General features: G+C 39.9%; 2 protein-coding genes across 2 annotated transcripts in view; one reads left to right on the top strand and one right to left on the bottom strand.

Annotated features, from left to right (window-relative positions):
- The window catches only part of LOC140332321 (von Willebrand factor A domain-containing protein 5A-like), a 40415-nt gene extending 27960 nt beyond the window's left edge, over nt 1-12455 (top strand). The window contains 9 exon segments of the mRNA XM_072413585.1: nt 984-1098; nt 2427-2585; nt 2991-3094; nt 4927-5135; nt 5824-5910; nt 8267-8299; nt 9834-9997; nt 10291-10417; nt 11507-12455. Coding sequence (XP_072269686.1) covers nt 984-1098; nt 2427-2585; nt 2991-3094; nt 4927-5135; nt 5824-5910; nt 8267-8299; nt 9834-9997; nt 10291-10417; nt 11507-11586 — 1078 coding nt within the window. The 3' untranslated portion in view covers nt 11587-12455.
- Nucleotides 12456-13452: 997 nt separating this feature from the next.
- The window catches only part of LOC140332792 (von Willebrand factor A domain-containing protein 5A-like), a 12243-nt gene continuing 2212 nt past the window's right edge, over nt 13453-23483 (bottom strand). Inside the window, exons 2-16 of the mRNA XM_072413987.1 lie at nt 21758-21872; nt 20929-21098; nt 20434-20522; nt 19407-19551; nt 19029-19108; nt 18731-18845; nt 17444-17602; nt 17260-17363; nt 16052-16257; nt 15850-15945; nt 15276-15359; nt 15111-15161; nt 14490-14614; nt 13902-14028; nt 13453-13582 (exon numbers count right to left, since the gene is read on the bottom strand). Of these exons, the coding sequence (XP_072270088.1) occupies nt 13503-13582; nt 13902-14028; nt 14490-14614; nt 15111-15161; nt 15276-15359; nt 15850-15945; nt 16052-16257; nt 17260-17363; nt 17444-17602; nt 18731-18845; nt 19029-19108; nt 19407-19551; nt 20434-20522; nt 20929-21098; nt 21758-21872 (1746 nt within the window). The 3' untranslated portion in view covers nt 13453-13502. The remainder of the gene's footprint in view (nt 13583-13901; nt 14029-14489; nt 14615-15110; nt 15162-15275; nt 15360-15849; nt 15946-16051; nt 16258-17259; nt 17364-17443; nt 17603-18730; nt 18846-19028; nt 19109-19406; nt 19552-20433; nt 20523-20928; nt 21099-21757; nt 21873-23483) is intronic.

Below are 23483 nucleotides of genomic sequence, written 5' to 3' on the forward strand. Positions count from 1 at the left end.
GAAAAGTTGCCTTGAGACTTAGCTCTGATGAGGTCATTGGCCACTTTAGTAAGGGCTGTTTCAGTGGAATGGGCAGCTTGAAAGCCAGACTGGAGGGGGTCAAGGAGAGAGTTGGTGCTCAGGTAATCGGTGAATCTTTTGTAAACAAGGCGCTCAAGAAGTTTGGGGACATATGGTAGAAGGGAGATAGGAGGGTAGTTAGAAGGTATGGAGGGGTCTAATGAGGGTTTCCTTAGGATAGGAAGAATAATGGCATGTATGAAATTGGAAGGGTATATACCTGTAGAAAGGGGGAGGTTGATAAGTTTGGTTAGGGCGGGGCCAGGATGGAGGAATGGGCACGGAGTAGAGTAGAGGGAATTGGGTCAAGTGGACATGTAGGTGATGGAGATGATGAGAGAAGAGAGGAGACTTCATCCACAGTACCGGAGCTGAGGGAGGCCAGTGATGATTTACAGGTGGAGGGGGTGGGTATGGTTGGAGTGGCCCTGTATACAAAAAAAATGTAAACATGCATTTTTTAATTGCAAAAGAGACCTCCATGTGTCTTTTGCAATACAACAAGCTTGCATGTCTGTTTGCATTCCTCTTTAGAATGTACCTAAGCTATGTATAGGCAACTCTGCCAAAATTACCAAAATGTAATATGGCCAAAGAAGACCAGGTTGTTGCCACCACCACAGGAGCCGGGAAAGTAGTTTAGTTCTGCTTTAACCATTGTCAGTTGACATCATAAAGATTCATAAATTAAAGATCCTCAGTTATAATTAGTTTTAATAACCTGCTTTTAAAGACAAATGCCAATCCACTCTAACCCTGTCCTCCACACATTCCTCCTAGCCCATCACCATGATAGCTTACCCCACTGGCATAAAGAAAACATCAGTGCTTTTCCTTTCAAAATTACCTAATCCTTGAGGGCTTTAAGTCCTTTTTGGTCCCATACCACCAAAAGCAGGGGCTTTTTGTCTCCCCCGTTGCAGGTGTTTCACATTTGGAATCGGTGAAGGAGCCTCCACATCCCTCATTAAAGGCATGGCTCGGGCAGGAGGTGGAACATTTGAGTTTATTACTGGCAAAGACCGCATGCAACCCAAGGTAGGAGTAATACTGACATTGGAAATTGCAAGGTATACTTTGACAACTGTCCTGAAAGTTTTCCACTTGATAATATTTATACTCACTTGCTCATGATCAATTAATCAAGTGGATTTCAATAGCAGCACCCTTGCTACCTACCCACCTATTTTCATATGGCAGTAGTAAAGGTGTAGCTCATTTTTCACACACTGCTTCTGCATTTTGACCTAGTCTTTGTAAATAATGTGTAATATGTCATATGTTTTTTTTTAACCTGTATTTGCCTAAATTTAAGATCTACTGAGGTCCAGAAAATATTGGTAATTTTTTTTTTTTAACAGGACTGTAAATCTTTAAAAATGGGAAAGACACAACTTACACACTTCTTTTCTTTTCCTTTATACAATACTTGTTTATGTTTTAGGCTGAGGTCTGTTATATTTGCAAGATTAATATGGTCAGGAAGGTAAATTTAATCACAGTTGTATGTAAAGCCTTAAAATTCTCCTGTATGCCTTAAGTACTTTTGTTGAAGTATGATTTTTCACTGATAGTACAGTGGTGCACCTCTTGTTTAAATTTGATAGCAGATAGTGAGAGAGTTGCAGACCCAGTCAGACAGCAGCCTGTCGGGTCATGACTTTTTGGTGCCAATCTCTCTATGGCAGTATCTTCCATTTGGTGAATATTTCTTCAGATGCTTCCCAAGGTGAATAATATAGAACATGAATTTAGTTTAGTGGAAGAGCTTGACTTTGGGGTCAAGGATCAGCAAACAAACCTAGAAAACAAACTACTAATATATTTTTAGTAGAAAAATAGGCTTTCTCTTGGCAATTTATTTTGTAAAAATCAAAGGGTAGAAAGAGAGGAAGAAATAATTTAGGGCTATCTAATGTACTGTACTTGTTACTTTCAATGCACATTTAAGGCAAGCCATAATCTAGCAAAATATCAAAGCACAGGTGGTATCATCTTTTTGTTTTTCTTTTTTTACATTTTTAATGAAGCAATATAGTCATTATAAGGGGCAGAGCTGTTTTTTTTTTAGTTACTCCAGCACTTAACTTGAATAGGTGTAAGGTGGCTATCTGGAAAAAGTGGTGACTTGGAGAAATCTACAATATATGTTCCAGAGACATTGGTAGCCAGAAATCCAAAAAGTACTGTAAGGTGTTAAAATATCTCTGAATTTAGGTGAAATATTATAGCTAAAGCTATTGTTAAAAAGTTATCTTTATTGGGCCATGCATTTTTTTTTATTCTGACTAAAATGTATTTATTTTTAGGTAAAGTTAAAAAATCATTTTAGTTGCATTTACTTATTTTCCTACTAAATTCCCTAGGTTCTTCGGGCACTAAAATGCTCCTTACAACCCACCGTGCAGGATGTCTCACTAACATGGACCCTTCCTTCCAACATGGAAGCAATCGTACTCTCCAAAGCCCCCGCTGCCATCTTCCAGGGTCAAAAGTCAATTGTCTACGCTCAGCTAAAAGGAAAGGTCTGTAAGCCCAAGGAAGATTGTGTTGTGTTGTACTTTTGTTTCAAGGCTGCAGAAAGTTTGGGTAGGACAAAGTCTGGCAGGAAATGACATGTCAAATGGGGCTCAACTAGTGGTACAAAAACCATGCGCCAAATAGGCTCCATCCAATCTTAAGAAAAGTGGACAACATATACCTATACTCATAGAATAGTCAGGAGATGGTTGTAAAACAATGCATTTCAAGAACACAAAGTACAGAAGGCGAGCATATGTGTGTAAATACATGATTGCAGTTATACATTACTAGGTGGTCCTTGACTCCAGTACCCCTAATTTCCTTATAGACTGTACATTATCTCCTATATATTCACATTCAGAGCAAAGATTGATTTTGGAAATGACATCTTTATTTTTTTCCCCAAGGTGGAGAATGAAGCTGAAGGTGAGGTCTGTCTGCAGTACAAGTATAAAGATGAAATAATAAAGAACAACCTTCGTTTCCCACTGAACGTTCAGAATGAGGAAAGGTCAATATTTGAGTCATCCTACTTCAGGGATCCTGAACTTCAGTTTTTGAGGACAAATTATAGGCTGGGTTTTGGCATAAAATGAGTGATTTTCTGACTCTCTGTTAAACTATTTCTTATTTCAATTACTGATGTCTATTGGAGAAGTACTAAAAAAGTATGTGCATCCTCTCCCTAAAGGACTGGACTTCAGGACCCCTGTCCTACAACAATGACAAACATTCTCTGTGCTGGCTTTTAAAGGGTCACCACTTAGACACCACTAAGAATAGCAGAGCTCTGGTATCTTTATGCGTTGTCTATCTTTGCTCACCCACCATGCGATGGCTGGAGAAGTTCTGCTCTCTTCATGTATTGTCTATCTGATTTGACCCACCACATATAGACTGGGAGATCTCTGGTCTCTTTATCCACTGTCTGTCTTCTATCACCCAATATTCATAGACTAACAGAGCAATGGTCGTTATATAGCGCCAACTTAATATGTCAGCAATTTGCGAACTCCATAGTCATATCATTAGCTGTCCCTCAAATGGTCTCACAATCTGATGTCCCTACCATAGTCATATGTCTTTATTACAGTCTAAAGTTTATTTTATGGGTGGAAACCAAATAACCTAACTGCATGTTTTTGTAATATGGGGGGGAAACCCATGCAAACACAAGGAGAACATACAAACTCTATGCAGATAGTGTCCTGGCCGAGATTTGAACCTTAGCGCTGCAAAGGACAGAGCACTAACCGCTGAGCCACCACGCTGCCCATGCTGAATCTCTTGGTCACCATTCACAGACTGGAAGAGTTCTGGTCTCATTCACTGCCCTATTTGCTCACCTGCATACTAGCTGGCAGAGCTATGGTCTCCTTATACACTGTTGATCCCCATTAGGTTTACCATCTACAGGCAATGCCTACTTTTCCTCACCTATTGACTTGCAGGGTTCTGGTCTCCTCAAGCATTGTCCATCTCCATCAGATTCACCATCTGCAGGCCAGCAAAGTTCTGGTATTCTCACGCTCTGTCTTTCCTCTTTCAGGCCCACCATCCACAGACTGGCCGCCAAAGNGAGCTCTGGTATCTTTATGCGTTGTCTATCTTTGCTCACCCACCATGCGATGGCTGGAGAAGTTCTGCTCTCTTCATGTATTGTCTATCTGATTTCACCCACCACATATAGACTGGGAGATCTCTGGTCTCTTTATCCACTGTCTGTCTTCTATCACCCAATATTCATAGACTAACAGAGCAATGGTCGTTATATAGCGCCAACTTAATATGTCAGCAATTTGCGAACTCCATAGTCATATCATTAGCTGTTCCACAAATGGTCTCACAATCTGATGTCCCTACCATAGTCATATGTCTTTATTACAGTCTAAAGTTTATTTTATGGGTGGAAACCAAATAACCTAACTGCATGTTTTTGTAATATGGGGGGGAAACCCATGCAAACACAAGGAGAACATACAAACTCTATGCAGATAGTGTCCTGGCCGAGATTTGATTCTTAGCGCTGCAAAGGACAGAGCACTAACCGCTGAGCCACCACGCTGCCCATGCTGAATCTCTTGGTCACCATTTAGAGACTGGAGGAGTTCTGGTCTCATTCACTGCCCTATTTGCTCACCTGCATACTAGCTGGCAGAGCTATGGTCTCCTTATACACTGTTGATCCCCATTAGGTTTACCATCTACAGGCAATGCCTACTTTTCCTCACCTATTGACTTGCAGGGTTCTGGTCTCCTCAAGCATTGTCCATCTCGATCAGATTCACCATCTGCAGGCCAGCAAAGTTCTGGTATTCTCACGCTCTGTCTTTCCTCTTTCAGGCCCACCATCCACAGACTGGCCGCCAAAGCTCTGATATCTGAACTGGAACAAGGAACAGAATCAACTTCTGAAGAAGTAAAAAAGAAGATCCTAGAGACCAGTCTGCAATCTGGTGTTGTCTCATCTCTCACAGCCTATGTAGGTGTGAACAAGGACACCAAGACACGGGTTGAGGGTCCTCCCTTGCTTAGGGACATCCCAGCTCCAGGTATGTAGTTATCACATTTTAAATTAATGTTTAGTGTCTCTGTATGGAATGCAACTGTAAGGAACCAAAGAGTTGACACTGTTTTAGATTTTTGTAGGATCAGCTCATATACTAGGTTGATAAATTTGGATAATTTGGATATTAGGACTGCAGATCCCTTCAGCTCACTTTTCATCTAACCAGTGGTCAGGAATATGTAATGCATGGCCTAGCATAGGTTGTGTAGGGTTCAGGAATATGTAATGTATACCCCATTATACACAGTTCTGGAGTGTAGTCCAGCAGGTTGAACAGCCATAAGTATGTAACCTACAACAGTACTAGGTATGTAACACACAGCACAGTGTACAGAGCATATTGAACAGAGGTGATACTTACCTGTGCTTCCTGCACACCTTATCCAAAGCTCCCTTCTGTATTCCTCATGTGCAGCTCTCCTCTGCAACCCCTACCCCAAACCTTACTTTGGCACCCTTTGTCCACAGCCCATCTCTGCAACCCTCAGTCACAACTTATCTTTGCATCCCCATAAATAGTCCGCAATAAATTTAGGATCAGCAATTGTTGCCAATGATTTGGGAAAACAAGGGACTATATGTATGAATACGTTATCTCTTATTTCCTGCTCCAAACATGGCCAGAATCTGTAGAATATAACATATCACTTATTGTTTTTCTATGCTTACAGCTCTAATGATGTCGTCCACTTACTTTGGAGGCACCCCTTTAATGATGGCTTGTCGAGCTTCTCCCCGTAGAATGTGTAAAAAAGAGTGTACGTGTAAGTGAATTCTTTAATTTATTATATTTTCTGCACTTTTATTAATTATTATACTTTATTCTGTACTCCTACTTCTTCCATTCCTTCATGGAACAGTTCTGACATTTATGTGGCCTCTTAGGTATTTTGCCAATGTACAGAGATCAGCATGGGCACTCTGACTGGTCAGCAAATATGCAGCTTTTTACGCAGCAAGTCACAATCCAATGTGTGTTCCGACAACTGTCTCCTATGACTAGCATTACATTTTTCAGGAATGTGTGCTTAAGTATCTGTAGGATCAGATCAAGCCATTTAACCCCCACCACCATACACACACATCCATTAGGATATGGCTTTGTCAGAGTCGTGTAGATCCTTACACTGTGCCATTGGCTATAATGTTTGGTCTAATTGATATGCTTATTTTCTCATTTTTTTTCTTTGGTAAGGGCCATTTCTTACTATGGGCCGTTGGTCATTGGTCATTTCATTGGCCATTTCATTGGTAAGCAGCAGTTGGCTCAACTATGGTACCAACTTCTCCCATTCAAGTGAATTGGAGAGGTTAAAAACCATTTGTTGCACGTGGTTGCACACCCCTGTCACTTAAGCTCTGGAACATTGTGGCAACAACAGCAATGAGAGACCCCTTATGCCACATGTTTGTTGCATGATGATTATCTCTGTGGCTGAAGACAAATCTGGTTCTGTGCAGTGCAGTTTGCCCTTGCATAGCAGCGGTTTGCTTATGCATATGGGAGCTTCCAACCATACACCATGAGTATGAAAGGGCCCTATATGTTCAGGATCAAGACTTCCTTACAGGAATACTTTCCTTTACAAATATTTTACAAACCAGTGCTATTAAAGTCTAGGTCATTGGGCTCAGGAACAATTTACATATCCGGTTCTCGGCCACTTCAACCAGCTAGAATTGATGACAGCCTAGGAAACCCTAAGGCTATTTACCTATCTAGTACATCAACAGAAGGTGAAAGTTTTAATGGATAACGTTCTTGGCAAACAAGGAGGAAGTTTCCCTCTTCTACAGATCTCGGCTCTGATTTTAGGTTGGGCAGAGCAGCATCTTCAAGATTTGCCAGCTTTGTATTTCCCAAACTCAAAGAATCTGCTGGATGATCATTTGAGTTAGATTTTTTTCCAACCACAGTACAGAAGGTACTTGTTTTCACTATTCAGCATGTTGAGTGTCACAGCAAGGTATTTGATGGCCTCTTTAGAGACTGTGCAAGTTCCACACAATACTTTTTGTTTGGTTTTATTGTCCCTTACCCTAGACAGCATGCAACAACACTATTAATGATCCTAAAAGCCCTGTAGAAGATAATGGTGAAACCGAAGGCAATTCAAGCACGCAAGTCAAGGACGCCACAGCTTACACTTCTAAATGAGATAATGGAGGCCCCGTATTATCTTCCTTGCAGAAGGGATCTTGTTCTTATGGATTCCCAGTACAGACCCAAAGATTCTGGCTCAAAAGAGAGAAATCATAATCTAAACTTACAAACTGGGCAAATTAAGACAAATTAGGACAAATATAAACCACTACTCTAAACTAGGGATGAGCGAGAATGCCTCTGACAGTCTCGTGAAAATTTCCTCGAACTTCCAATGGTTCCGCAAAATATCAGCGAAATAAAATAGCATTAAAATAGTAAAATTAAAATGCATTTAGCCCTGGGAATCCTTCTGTTTGTGATCTCCAGGCCACTAGAGGTTAATTAACCTCTAGTGCTCCGGGGATCGCACACCCTTCTCAATGATTGCAGCCACGGATGCAATCATTGAAAATATGCCCAGAACTAGAGGTTAAATGGAATGGGCAGAAGTCTCCCTATTCAAAACCTCTAGTGTTCTCTGATTGGCTGAGGAAGGCTCATCCTCTCAGAGTGAGTCATAGGGCATGCGTTTATGAATGAATGCGGCTGTGGGAAAAATCCTCTAGATGTTTGTTGGAATCTGTATAATATTTTCAAAGGTTTGAATAAATTATGTTTTTATGATAAAAAAAAACAAATTATGTGAATGCACATTAATGGAAAGTGCCCCAAAAGTTCAAAAATGTTGTATTGGTATAATATGCTATATAAATGCATGAAAGTGGCATCTCACAAAATGACATAACAGTGGACGGAGCATAAAACGTGGAAGATTAGGGATGCAGTTAAAGGGAGCTGGTTGCCGACCATAATCCTAGCCAGCCATCTGTGAGTCATGGCTATAGCTGCATACATGTGCTAGATTTTTAAATTGAAATCACTAAAGAGAAAAATCTGTCAAAGATTAAGGTTAGAAAAACAAATTAAAAATACTAATGTTAGTGTTTCTTTTTGTTGACTTTCCATAGTAGCAAAGGTTGAAGATTTTGTAGCTACATGCGGTAAGAATAATCACTTTTATTTTCTAATTACAATGTCATGTTTAAAGTGTATTTTTGTATTACACACACATTGTTCCCTTTTTTTATTTTATAAAAGATGTTAAAAGTAGCATAAAATACCTGTTGATCCTAATAAAGATCCAACACACTGAAATCTGTTGTCAGCCCTCGCCTCACCTGTATGCCACCCATGACTGTCCCTGTCCAGGTGCTATCCACATACTGTATGCTGGGAAACGGCTCAGAGGAGAAGAAGAAGAAGCTGCCTCTGCATAAATGTTAAGCTTTACAAATTAGGAATTCTAGAAAAAAAAATTTACAAATCCTGAATACAATCTACAATAAAATTCCACAAATGTTATGGTAATGTCACAAAAAAATTAATCTATTTCTATTTTATATTTTCTATTAATCTATTTCTATTTTAATCTATTTAAAAAATTAAAAAAAGAAACATGTATCCCATTGTTAACATAAGACATTAAAAAACACAAAGGTAATTCAGACTAACTCAATCAAATACTAAGGAAAAGAAGAATATTCCAAAGTCCTGTGTAGCTTCTCAGTGTAATATCACTGAAACATTTTCCTCAGTGTTCTCCCCGGCCTCTTTTAGCTGGGTGCACCCCCGACATTTTTCATTAGCCACCTGGCTGTTTTTGGGTGGTTACTGAAAAATTAGGTTAAAATATAGAGTCACTAGACAGTTGAGACATAGGCCATGATTTATGAAAGCTCTACAAGGCTGGAGAGAATACAATTTCATCAATAAAGCTGGGTGATCCAGCAACCTGGAATGGATCTGGTCCAAGATTCAAAATGTTTGCTAGCAAATGATTTTTAAAAATCCGTTCCATGTTTTCTAGATCACCCAGCTTCACTTCTGAAAGTGTATTCACTCCAGGCTTGGAGAACTTTCATAAGTCAGGCCCATAATACAAAGATGATTAAAAAATGGGGCATAATAAGGGCAATAGAAAGTTGGAACAATTTTAGGACAGTAATAACCTAGCACAGTTACTTGATACCTATGGCACAAATAACTGGGAACACTAAATTTGCCCCAATGTGTTGCCCATCTGCTTTTAGACCACCTGACTACAGTTTCCCTCAACCCAGCTGAAAACAAATTTATATGGAGACCACTGTTCCTAATATTGATTATTTGCAATTAGTCCCCCCAGTACCTTGGCCAGATTTGGAAAAATGCTTAGCGTATGCATCCATATTCCTAGAGGAAGTTAATTTGTCAATCAACATTGGCTTGTGTAGAGTTTTTTTTTTACATTTAGTAAGTTTGGTTTCTAAACCAGAGGGTCCCATACTACTTGGAATATGAAGTATGGGAATGGCCGGACAAACCTCTGTTAATCCCTGAAATCCTGGACAAGTAATCCAAAACTTCCTGCCAATACAGAGCATTAATGGGCCATTCCCAAAACCAAATCTAAATTAGGCCCATTGATACGGAATTTGGGGGAAGAAAATAATTCATCCTTTATGTGCTCATTTATCTTTTATATCTCTTATTTAGACTCTCTTGACATGGAAGAACATGAACCTGATCTGGAGGAGCCCCGGGATCTAATCAGGCTGATCTCCCTGCAGAATGCGGACGGATCCTGGAATCTGACCCCAGAATTCTCTGATGTCCTGGGAATATCAGAATCAGACATAAAGACCCAGAACCCTGACCAGGTATTGTGTTACTGATCATATCGGAGCACTGGGTGATGAGGAATTTATTCTGCTGCCAGATAATGAGGATGAATCATATTATTATGACATTTTTTATTACATTTTTACTATTTCTTTTATTCCACATCATGATAAATAAATGGCCTTCACTGCATTTCACTGTAAATAAAGGTGAATCTCTATTGGCCTGATGCCTTCATGGTCAAAACCATTTAGTTGGGGAACCAAGAATTATGCAGATATAAAACATTTTTTTGTCTTGTACGATAAACTTCTCCTTCTGTCCTCTGCAGAACATGGAGGTGTCGGTGTGGGCGACGGTCCTGGCCGTGATTTGGCTTTACACCAACAGTCTGGATGAAAGAGAAGAATGGGAGCTGCTGGAAGGGAAGGCCGTCTCCTGGGTCAAGGCTAAAGCAGGTAAGGGTACTGATGACCAGTGGGAATCCATCCTCTAACTGATATGTCCTCAATACAGCAAACTCTAATTGGCTTTTGTTAATGTCACTTTGGAGGGCTTTTCCTTATTTAGGTAATAACCCTGTTTTAAAGCATTTTTGCCTACACAATGTTTCTGGAATTGCAAGGAGTTTAGATGTAAATGGTTCTTAATTACCAACTTAACCTAGGAGCACAGGGGCAATTTTATATTTATGCTATCAAAATCTATAGCAAATAATTGCTAGGAGTAGCAAGAACATCCACTACACCATTGGATCAAGTGGCACTTCATAGGATTGGATACACAAGCATTGTGTATAACCTGCTAATGATCAGACAATGCTCACAATGTATATGGGAAGTTGCTCCTACCTTCAGTACCTACCTAGATACATACCACAAAAGCCTAAAGGACCTTGTGCAATATATAGCTATCTAGATCATACCACCTTTATGTTCTTATGGATTACTGTCTAGAACCCACCTTGTGAGGATGCTCATAGGGCCTGGCTGTCAAGGTTCTTGCGCTTCTCACATTTATGTTAATGGGTTGTGGTGTGATGTGACCATTTGCTCTACCATAAACTCATTGGTAACATCTAGAAATATAATTGTGCCTTAAAATGTACTTTTTGTCCTGAATTTTGTGTAATAATTCACATTGTGCCTCGGCACAACTGTGTTAGATCCTAATAGTTGTATAGCAGACCACTTTGTGTGCCCAGGCACATCTGTTTGTGACCTCATAGATGTAAAGCTCTACTTGAGATTTGGTGGTGTCCCTTCATCTGCTCACTGTTCCCATTTCTGGAGAGAAAGCTGTATTTGAGGACCTTCAATAAAAGAATCTCCATGTTCATACTCAGTTCATTATGTGAATCTGTGCTTCCTCCACCTCTTTACCCCATTCAATTATGAGATTTCCAATCACCAAGTGGTCAACTTTGATATAATATATGAAATGACAAATTTGGTCCATGTGGTTAATTGCCTACAAATAGTGGACTTAAATCCTAATATTTATTACCTAGTACACAGTGCCCACAATTAATAAAAATGTCTCCTCAGGTTCCTCTCTGGGTGAGTTTGTCAGTGCCGGGAATGAGCTGCTGAAATCCACCGTGGACCCAAAAGTGTTTGGCCTGTGAGAGGAGACGATTAGAGGGACCAAGATGGTGGAGGCCTTGTCTTGATGTTCCTGGAATATTGCTGCATCTATTTTAAGCCTAACCTGTATTGCGCCTTCCTACTGTCCATCTGTGAGCCGACATTAGACTTGCTGACTGTGCTATTTATGAAATAATAACTGGTTGCACTATTTGTGTGTCATTGGTGTATTCAGGTGTAGGATGTAATGTTCACAGAATTGTATTTTCTGCAGAATGTTTAAACCATGTTATACTTCCATTTCCTGTATGTCCAGTAAATTAAAAGGAGGTCTCATTTTCTGTTGAAAAAACTCTGAACTGGACCCCTTGAAGGTTTGATCAAAGTGATCCTTAGATTGAACCCCCAAGAGGCACATTGAAAATTGCAAACTTTGAGTCAGCACTTTGGTAAATATTTAAAAAAGTGGAAATAAGATCTGACTGCCAGACGAGAACCTCAGTTCATTAAAGTGAGCCTCTACGGTCTGAACTAAGCAAATTTGATTTCCCACCAATAGCTAGTCAAAGGTTCCATGCCTAAATGTCCATGTACAGAGCCTGGGGAGCCAATGACCAATGTGTGTCCGGAGGGGAGTGGGACATACATAGCTCTGAGCAAACTTAGATTCCATAATGGTCAAATTTAAACAGGAGTATAGTAAAAATAAGTAACAACTCATTGTAAAACTTTCCATAAAGGATAGTTTTATGTTCTCATTGTATTGTACCCCTATGAAGACCTTCATAGTGTTTGGTTTTCCATCTTTTAGCAATGTCTGTTACATTTTGCTTTGTATTGTGTTTGAAGAACTCTAATAATGTTATGTAACCTTGTATATAGTCATTAAAAGAAAAAATTGTTACTGGAATTTTGTGTTTTTTATGATTAAAGTTAATGGTCGAATCCTTTTTTCCTGGGGTTATCTGGCTGGTTGCATGATGTCTAGAAGGTCACCTACTTCTTGTGGTGGGATAGTTGATCTGCAAAACTGTAGCAAGCAGAGCTCTCTGCATTATTACTACGAGCCCATGACCCTTCCCAAGGGACTTCCAAATAAAAGTCCAGGCTCCCAAGAACAGGGCTAAATATTGATGGCCATCACTCAGACCTGAGAAGGATGGATTGCCAGGAAATTGGCACTTAAAAGTATGGTCCAATATTTGATGGTTAGAGATAGCAAAGCCTTGCCAGGTTTATATTCCAGACCATGCATTGAGATTGCACACACCCAGAATTCACATTCAGGTCAAGTCTGGCCAGAGATCCAAAATAAGCATTGGCAAGTTCTTGGAAAGATTTGTACAGGTCACAGTTGTAATGTGGTTGCTGTGTTTTTAACCTTCCTGAATCATAGAAAAGTAGTATAGAGATCAGAAATCAGAATATTTCCTGACACTTATGATAATATGATAATATGATAATGAAGCCAGGAAAAAAAAAAAACTAAGCAATGGCAGCCCCAATATATTTCTGATGTTAAGTGCACTGTAAATTGGACCCTACTTCTCTGGCACCAATTCGCCATCCACTGAAAAAGATTTTCATTTTATCGTTGCGTCAAAGAATGGCCCTCATTTGTTGGGCAGGTCAATAGATTCCCTCTACATCATTCCCAAAGCTCCCACCAAGGATGAGGAAGCAAGGACATGGTATGCCTTTTTGGTGTTGGAGTTAGAAGCAGCAAGGAAGAGAGGTGCCCATCAGACCAATTTAAAGTTACACGTAACTAGTCATATGTTTTCTTTATCCTTTTATCTAAAGATCAGTAAACCCAAATACAGTTCTAGGAAAGTGTCAAAAACATGGCAGATCGTGCCAAAAATTAAGACTCGATTTACATGATAATGAATAGGAAGATCACAGAATTCTATCAGCAGCATAAAGGATTTATTACACACAACTTCCGCAGGTACAATCAGAGCCCAAACACAGAAACCTCCACTGATGACTTTAGAAACTCCTTCCCGACTTTGACCAATTCTGCTAGGGAGGGACCTGAGGAGACAAATGGAGGTGATTAACCCATTTATCATAGTCATTGTTAAATCTCAACAGCTTCATCAGACATTAAGCAAAAAAAAAAAGGAACTTTTTTTAAAGTTTATGTTATTGCAGACTTCTTGTGTTGTAATTAAGCGCTGGAAATAAGGGGATGGCTATGATGCGCAAGGTGCGAGGATAAGAGACTTATACAAGGGCAAACTTATCAGCTGCAAGATTCCTTTCTACTACAGAGGGTGCAGACGTGCTGCTGAAGGACCTGGCCAGAGATTTGGGGCAATATCAGAGGCGTATGTAAATATGGCCATCTTACCTGCTTTAGCCTTGACCCAGGAGATGGCCTTTCCCTCCAGCAGCTCCCACTCATCCCTCTGATCCAGACAAGAAGTATGAAGCCAGATCACAGCCAGGACTGTCGCCCACACAGACAACTCTACAGTCTGCAAAGAGAATTGAGCATTTTTTTTTTGCACCATTTAGAAAATCACTACCACAAAGCACAAGAGAAAACATATCACACACGTAAAGGTAATGACCAATTCAGGGATGCAGAACCTTTGGATTGCTAAAGCAGTCATTGAAACCACTTTCTGGCCATCTGATCAAAGCCTTGCTGGTTAGTCCTTTTTATTGCACTTTAGGCTCTTCTCCAAAGTTACATAAATGGCTCTATATGTAGGAGGTATCCAGCCTATAATCCGGTGGCTCTGCGTGTACTGTTGGGTAAATAGCTATATTTTGGCACGTATAGGGTCTAAATTAAATACATCTGAACTATCTTGTGGATTATTTGAACTATCATCTTGTGGATGATCAATCAAGTGCATCCAATGAGCCCCTATTATACGTCATCACCCCATTAGATTTTCACAGGTATTGTGTTGCAGCATTTATACATTACCGATACAGGACAGCTTTCCATAAGATTTTCAGGTATTCCCAGGATGGAGGCAAATTCCAAGGTGGCTTCCCAGGAGCCATCAGCTTTCTGGAGAGCAATCAGTCTGTACAAGCCAGGAGTCTCTACTGTCATAGGAAAAAGGGGAAAATGTAAATTGCAGCATGCAATATATTTTTTGAGAGAAATAGGGCCAAAGAGGTTTAAATAAATCCAGATAGGGGTCCAAAAAGCTGCAACAGTGACAACTTTTTAAATAATTTTGGAAAGGGTTGGGAAGGTTTAGCCCACCTTCATTCTTTGTGCAATAAATCATCTATTTATTGATGCCCATTCAGCATATCACAATAATCCTTTATGATGATGGTAATTGTTTGCAGTCTCTAACGCTAAACAGAATAGTGGACATGCAGAATGAGTGTTCTTCTGTGCCAGTTTTCATGACTGGTCCCTGGTGGGTGTGCCCATAACAGCCAGGGTTTGCAAGAATTAGGCCTAATTAAGTTGGGCAACACCAAGCTGATTTGACATCAGAGTGGAAGAGATTTTCAATATGCTGCAAAATTAACTGACTTTTCCTTATTTGCATCACAAAAACAAAGGAAAATCAGTTTAAGTACTCACCGGAAGGCGGTGAAATGGTCGCTGCTTGGTCAAAGGACTCTGTTGTTGTTGCTGTAGATACAATCACAGAACATAGACAGCTCTGTAAGGTTGGTTGATGGGCAGCCAAACTACATACAAAAGGGTAGAAGGTTCTTATTCTACATTCTTCAAATTTCATATTACCTTGTGGGATGGCATTTGCTAGCGGGCCAGCGTTGAGGTCTCCTGCCACACCGGATGCATGGTCAAAGTCTGCCTGGCGGATCTCTGCACAGAGAAAGATTGAAATCTGAAGAACCCATTGAAAAAGATGAAGGACATATGGATGCTGTGACCCCTTTCCACTGTTATGTACATGAAGATAAGGTCCTCAGTGATATTTTTTTATGCTGGGTCTATGTGTTGGTTTTGAAAAGCAGCCTATTGGTAATTCTGCTCAAAGATATACCTATGTGTATGCATTTTATGGGGGGCAGGGGCACCATATTTCTTAGGGTGCACATGGCCACAACACAACAGTCTAAAGAGGTAAAGAGTGTAAGCTGCTTTGTACAGAGATTCATATGGCGGACTCGGTATTAAGGCATAAGTCAGAGCCATTATATAAATGAACAACAACATGTGACAATGGAGTGTAAGCTACATTGGTGTAGAGAACTCCATGTTCCCTGTAGGACATTTCTAGACATGTTGGGAGATGAATGCCTTTGCAAGTCTACCTAATAAGCAGATATGAATTTCCAAGAGTGGAACTCACCAACAGGCTTAGGGATAGGAATGGGCACGTCCGCATCAGCCATTATACGCAGGGATCTGTAGCAAGCCACTGGTGCAGGCATAGAACAGGCCATAACTACAACACAAACATATATACTGCTGACTCCATGGCAAAAGAGGAGCTATGAATTAAATAGTAAAAACCACAAATATATTTAGTTACATTCAGTTTCCAAACTTACCAGTGATAGGGTTATTAAACCTCTCTACAGGAGGCCCTTCCACGCGGGTCTTTGTGTCCTTATTGACTGCTACATAGGCTGTTAGAGAAGAGACAACACCAGACTGCAGACTAGTCTCCAGGATCATCTTCTTCACCTCTTCAGATTCTTCCTCCAATTCCAGGAAAGAAATACGTTTTTTGGCCGCCAGTCTGTGGATGGTTGGTCTGAGAAAGGAGATGAAACACCACTAATGGAAATTAGGAAAGGCTAGGGGATCTGCATTACAAACACTTCCCCTCCTAAGGAAACATCTCCATAAATACAGCACAGAAAGAAAGACTTGTCACCCTAGTACAAAGACTGTTTTACTGGTGGGGTCATCAGTATATAAAAAAAAAAAAATGCAACCACCACATCCAAGAATTGGTGAGCTACCCTACATTATACTTTAATAGTTGGGTTTAAATACACAGCCTGCCATTGGTGAGTAGGTTTCTGGAGGTTCCGTTTGTGCACCTGAAGATAGATGAAGACAGCAGTGTGTGAATAGAGTCTTGGAAACTCCAGCTGGCTGAACATCTAACAATTCATGGGATTACGGCATAGAACGTAAGTAATGCATTTTGGGGAATCAGGGGTCCTCCCCCATCCGGGCTTTGGTACTGTTGGATCAGAGCCAAGAGTAGAACCACAATATCTCCAGGCTAATCTCTAGAAGCTGTCATTGCAGGAGACTACTAGGCTGTGTAGAAGTACTATAGCCCCCATCAGACAAACCATCTGGAACCCCGATTCCATGTTAGGACAGTGGCGGCAGTCCCTATGACCAACAGATCCAATGCAACCCTGCAGCAGTAAACCTAATCCTGTGAAACGTGTTGGCTGGAAATGGGATTCATCATATAGAATAAAGGTGGTCCAGTGCCAATCAATCAGATGTTGGTAGGATCCATAAAATATTAACTATGCAATGTTCTCCTCTGTTCCAAGTGGAGAATATTCATATAGAACTTTCATTAGGATGCATTTTTGAATGATGAAACAAACATCCTTTTACTTGTATGCATGCACAGGTTATATTTCTGCTCTGGAGTCATTAAACTATTTCCCTTTGTCTTCTGAACAAGCGATATGGTTCTGTTGCCCCCCCAATACATGTAACCAATAGGGATTTCCAGCCACAACCCTCTTTCTGTAGTCTCCGCTGGCCCATAGCTTTGGCTTACCGCTCTACATTGCCCATCTTCATAGGAAACCGCAATTCATTGGTGAAAATGTCATCCATAAAGTTATATTGTAGAGAGACTTGGATTTCATTCCCCTCTTCCAGCTAAAAGAAAAATACAAGTCTGTCCAGGAACCGCATATAAATCTACTTTATACTTGAATATATACAAAAGTCATGGTCACCTTTCCTTTGAACTGGACATAGATGATTGACCTCTGACCCTGGAAGATCACAGTGGGGGCCTGAGACACCAGTTTCTGCTCCACACCGGGAGGAAGGGTCCAGTTTAAGGAAATTTCCTTCACAGTGGGCTGCAAGGCACTTTTCAGAGCTTTCAGAACCTGTAAGAATGAAGAGGTTGGGATTAGGAGACAAGATGCTTCCACATATGTGTACAAAATGGGGTTTGTAGGAGGTGAAATTTTAGTTTTGGTTTGTACAATGAAGAAATCTAATGGTGTTCTCATATTATAGGGGGTGGCTGGATTTGGTCAACTGAAATGGTGGTGTGAGCAGCAGGAGATCCCTTCTGGTGTATAAAGAGTTATGCACGCGGTGTGCAATCATTATGGGTCTTGGCAGCCAATCAACATTCTGCACTACAAAGCCTGAATACATTTGTGTGTATACATACATACTTTTATAAATGCACATATGGTATACACTTCAATTTAAAGGACTCAAATTAAAACTATGGTTCCTACTTTTACCTTAAACAGGAAAATTACATTTACTCAAGTATAAACCTAAGGTCACTGCCAGTCATCACCGCCAATATTCAAAGCAGTAATCATCAGAAATGTAAATAAAAAAAAAGTGAATACATACATCTATGAGGTGTTAAAAAATATTTGTTTTAAACTGGAAAAAAAGGTAAAGCACATGGGCTCAGGATATTTACACTTTTTACAGCAAGTTTTTTTTAACAAGTTGATTATGATGGGGCTTAAATGATCACTTTTGCTTTACTGGCCACCAGTAGATTATGCTTTGTCTTGCACAGCCAGAGTTTGTTACACACTTTAGGTGAGGACACAACGCCATCTGGTGGCCCAAGTACAGATTAAAAAAAAAAATGCCATTAGAAAAACAATCATAAAAATCTGTTTATTTTCGAGTATGTATATTATATGGTAAATGTGTGTTTTTGTTTTATAATTTCTTTCTGCGGTATTTGATCACATTGGTTTAAGCAGAGACCACATTACTTAGGCTTCTGGGTATGCTAGTAGCACTGGAGAGGAAACTTTTTGGTGCTGTCAAAGCTTGTTACTTATAATCCCCACCTCATACCTTCCCAGTTCTATGATTGGTCAATAGGGTTGTGCGTGCAGGGGAAAAACATCTGTACCAGGAAATGCTAAAGGTTTACCTACCCAAATGATGGAGTCGTCTAGCAAGATATTGCATCCTACTATATCTAATAAAGCAAGACTAACATTTGCTTATCAGTCGCTTTCAATACTTACTTTTGGCTGCAGACGATCTTTTCCGGTGATAAAGTCAAAGCTGCCATTTGCTGCCCTGGCCATACCCTTAATGAGGGCGGTAGAGGCTCCCTCACCAATCCCAAATGTGAAACACCTAGAATTCGAGATCAATAGCATGTGAAGGGATGGAATGCAGCTGCAGCGTATTACCCGTGTGCAATTTGATGTAATAAATCCAACAGCTCTATGTGACAATAGCAAACTATAACCGGGTCATCATGTGCACTCGGGGGAGGAAAGCTTCTCAGACCCTACCAAGACGAGAACTGAAAATTACCGGTGACTGTGTGCGTTTTGCTGGACTTCTGCTATCACCTGCTGTGTATTTCCAACTTCCCCATCCGTGAAGATAAAGACCTGGAGGAAAGAGGATGTAAAACATTTATATAAAAAAAAAAAAATCAAAATTAAGTCTTCTTCTTCTACATTAGCCATAACCTGAGATAAAATGTCTCTATATTAGGATGAAGCCGGTCTATAAACCGGCGGCTCTGGGTGTACAGTGGGATAAATGTCTGGATATTAGGATGTATCCGGTCTATAAACCGGCGGCTCTGGGTGTACAGTGGGATAAATGGCCCAGGACTTTTCTGATATGCAGTAGATCAGGGACATACATTTGGTAAATATTTCAGAATAATCTGAACGCTCTTACTTGTCTCGGGTGTTGCGGTCTTCCTGCAGTTTTGTAGATTTTCTTTAGGGGTTCCAGGATCTCCGTCCCTCCCATGTCTGCCGACATCTGATTTACCTTCTCAACAGCTTCCTCCAGAGACTCCTGTGTGTATTCCATACTTTCCCTGCCAAGAGACATCGACATGAGCAAATCTTTATTTTATATAAATGGATTTCACCGTTCACACAACAAAAGGAAAGAAACGTTTCTGTATTGGTTAGAAGAGCTTACAATCTATTGGGGTATAAGGAGGGGGAATTCAGGAGAAGAACACAGGAGGTGATAAGGCTTACAATATGTTGGGGGGATGGTATGGAAGGTAGAAAAAACTTGCAATCTTTTAGGTCATGGAGAGACATACAGTTTTTGGGTAGAAGAGGGGTTAGCACTCTGGCGTTTGCCAAATCCCAGGTTGGAATCTCAGCCAGGACTATCTGCATGGAGTTTGCAGGTTCTCCCTGTGTTTGTGTGGGTTTCCTCCCACATTCTAAAAAAATGCAGATAGGGTAACTGGCCTCCCCCAAAAATTGACCTTAGATTATATTAAAGACATATGGCTATGGTAGGGACATTAGATTGTGAGACTATGAAAGCTGACTGACTTTGTACAGTACTGTGTAATATGTCAGCACTATATAACTATCAAATAAAAATACAAAAAAGGGTATAAGATTGTACAATTAGGATATAAGGGAGGATACACAAAAGGTGGAAAAGTTTGAAATCTATTGAAATCTATTAGGATATTGGGGGGGGGTTACAGAAAGTAAAAGAGCTTACACTCTATTTGGATTGCCATAGAGGGGAAAGTTTTTAGTTCAGCAGCTGATGAGCAGGGAGGCAGAGTGACAGCATAAGTATAAAACTGAATATGTACTCTATTAATGGACATATACGATTGGTAAAAATTTGCAAGTTACAGAACAATGCAACAATATAATGTAATATAATATAAATCATAACTAAAATAAACTGAAAATTTACTCTTACAGGACATTATACTTACAGGAAGAAAGACTCAAAATTGGAGCCAAAGCCGAAGACATTGAAGTAACACCCAAGTGGCAAACTCTTTAATAGAAGAACCAAAGTGTCCTGGAGGGGGAAGAAAGAAAGATGAAATTGTACAATGCCCAATATTTACAGGGCTCCATATTATACAAAAACCCAATTCTAGGATTAGATAGGAAAGAGAAGGGAAAACCCCAGCCCATTTGTATTATGCTACAGAGAATTTACCAACAAGAGTCAATCTGACATTTTCTTTTTTCATTCACTTTATATGTTGATTTTCCTCAAAACGTTAAAGTTACCTAGGACATTTTTTAAATAACATACAAAAAGCAAAATAAATGGGAAACCAGAAGGGATTTGAAGACCGAGTTCAGCATTGAGGTGACCGATGTGAAGAAGAAAGGACATGAATAGTGGCCCCTGTGCATCCAATCCTGCCAAAACTCAAACACAAACAATATAAATATATAAAGGAATAGTCACTGACCTTGGCACTCTGAATACGCATCGGAGCATTTGGTTCTGAATTCATTGAGCATTCCATACTGCCAGACCGGTCCACAACAAATATGAACTCTCCACACTTCGACTGTTCCTGGTTCTCGGGAAAACTGGGGTAGAAATTCAACATGGCGACAGGATCTGCCATCAAAGAGCCTTAACAGGGGAGAGAGATCTCCATCAAATATCATGACGGGTCAGTTGGACTTTAAAGGTAAAACGCAGCCAAAAGGACATTTTCATAGTGCATTAAACATATTCTATGCACATTATTCCCTGAGGAAGCAATACATTGTGGCAAAACGCATTGGTAGCAATTGACATTAGAAAATAGGTATCAATAAGGGACAATAAAATCTAACTAGGGAAAAACAGAAAAAAAAGGATAGGAAAACTGTTCAGATGGGAGTATGGGTGAAGCTCATTAGGCTGGGGAGATTGAACAAAATATAGTAATATAGCATATATATTATAGTGATGTTGTTTAGACCAGGGTGCTAAAAAAATAAAGGGGGGCTTGTCAAGGATTCCTATGTTTTGATGAGTAATTCAAACATTGCATTGCACAGCTCTCACTACGAGATGCACCAGATTTGGAAATAAAATGTTATATTTTATATTTGATGGGTAGGGTATGTGGTAGCATGTTGTGCACCATGTTCCACATCTTAAAAGTAACTTGGACTTTAGGCTTAAACCCAAAGCGAAAACCAATATCAATAGGAAAGGGAATCAAAGCACTGGCACATGGACTCCCCCCGGGTTCTAAACATGAACAGGCAATTCCATAAGCAAAATTCCTCCATTCAACCGACCTTCTCCAGCATCTGGCAAACCAGACTCCAGAGTGACGCTGGGCTTGTTCACGTCATTGAAATAAGCAAGAATTTCAACATCTCGGTCAAATTTATGACCCTCAGCCAGCGCCACCTATGGAGATATACAAAGATGATTTAGTTTCACATAAAACCATTTAGAATATATTAACTTAGATAGTCACTGTTAGGGATGAACACTCAAAAATTCTCAAACTTCCGATGGGTCCGCAAAATTTGGGCAAACTGATTTTGTGAAAACCATCGGAAGATCGAGGAAATTACAATCCCCGGCACTAGAGACTAATTAACCTCTAGTGCCCCGGGATCACAGTGGATTCTCCGGGCTTCATTTGTTCATGCAGCCCTGGGAATCCTCCTGTTTGCAATACCCGGCAAAAAAAAAAAGAATGCAAAGCACAGAAAAAGTATGACAGTGTGAAATAAATAATTTATAGTTTCATTAATAGATAACATCGCTGTCCCTGAGTAAGCACCTTGGCGAGAAAAACACTCACAGGTGTTGGGGCTTCAGACCTATACAATACTTACCAAACAGCTGCGTGTAACCCTCTGGACGGGAATTAGGCAATTATGATAGAGAATCAAGCAAAATCTGAATATGAAAACTATATATAAGACATCAAAAATGGCAAAACCATGCCTAAAAAATGGGATTTTTGGGCTCATTTAAAAAAATGCAAAACGTGAACATTGAACACCTCAAGGTGTTTCATAGTAGATACTGATTATTCAAGAGGACAGGAGCTGTTAACAAATGATATATGTCTTTAAACAAATAGCATTAAAAATGCTTCATTGTTCCACAACTGCTTACAAGCATAGAGCAAGGTAGGAAACAACTTCAAGGAGCAATAAAAAGCAGCCAAACATTTTGGAAAGATTGAAGAAGACCAGATTTTAGTCAATATTCCCTTTCAGGGTAACTCTGGATTTCAATATAATGCTGTTAGAATCATTAAAACAGGCTATAATGGCTGCTGAGTGCTCCTGCAGTATCCCATGCTGCTTAGAGGATTAGTCTGTACTGTGAAACGCGTTGAGTGGTTTAATATATGGGGAAGGATCTACCAACTCCTCTCATTATAAGAGCAACACACAAGTATCAGGTTTATTGTACCAAATCTGCATTGTTATAAATTGCTATTTATGCTTTTTTCTAAACAAAGCTGTTTTGTATTTTTATTATGATCCCAAAAAATTCAATTTTTAGCATTGGTTTGGCAACTGCTGATGTCTTTTTTGTTTGGCTAAGGAATTAAGTGTTTAAAGTTTACCACCATCTATATAGGAACAACTATTTGATTATTAGTCTCTATAGAACCTATATATAACACATCTATGGGAAAAATACATTGGGCTCAATTTATCAAAGCTTTCCAATGGAAATGATAGCCTATCATGGGAGAACCTGGATGGTCCAGCAAACCTGCAATGGATCTGCTCCAAAATTAGAAACATTTACCAAATTATTTTTGAGAAATCTATTCTAGATTTGTTGGATCACCCAGGTTCTTTCATGATAGTCTAACTTTTATAGTCTTGGAAAGCTTTAATAAACCAGGGCCAATATGTCACATCAATGGTTCTTGTGCTTTCAGAGTCCAGTTGCCAATGTGGTGTTTGTTGGCTGTTGGAACGGGAATCAGGAGTTAACTGAGACAGTGCTGAGCTCTCTTGCCCTCCATGCCTCCATAATCTAAAG

This window comes from Pyxicephalus adspersus, chromosome 6, assembly GCF_032062135.1.
Source record: "Pyxicephalus adspersus chromosome 6, UCB_Pads_2.0, whole genome shotgun sequence".
Classification (NCBI taxonomy): Eukaryota; Metazoa; Chordata; class Amphibia; order Anura; family Pyxicephalidae; genus Pyxicephalus; species Pyxicephalus adspersus.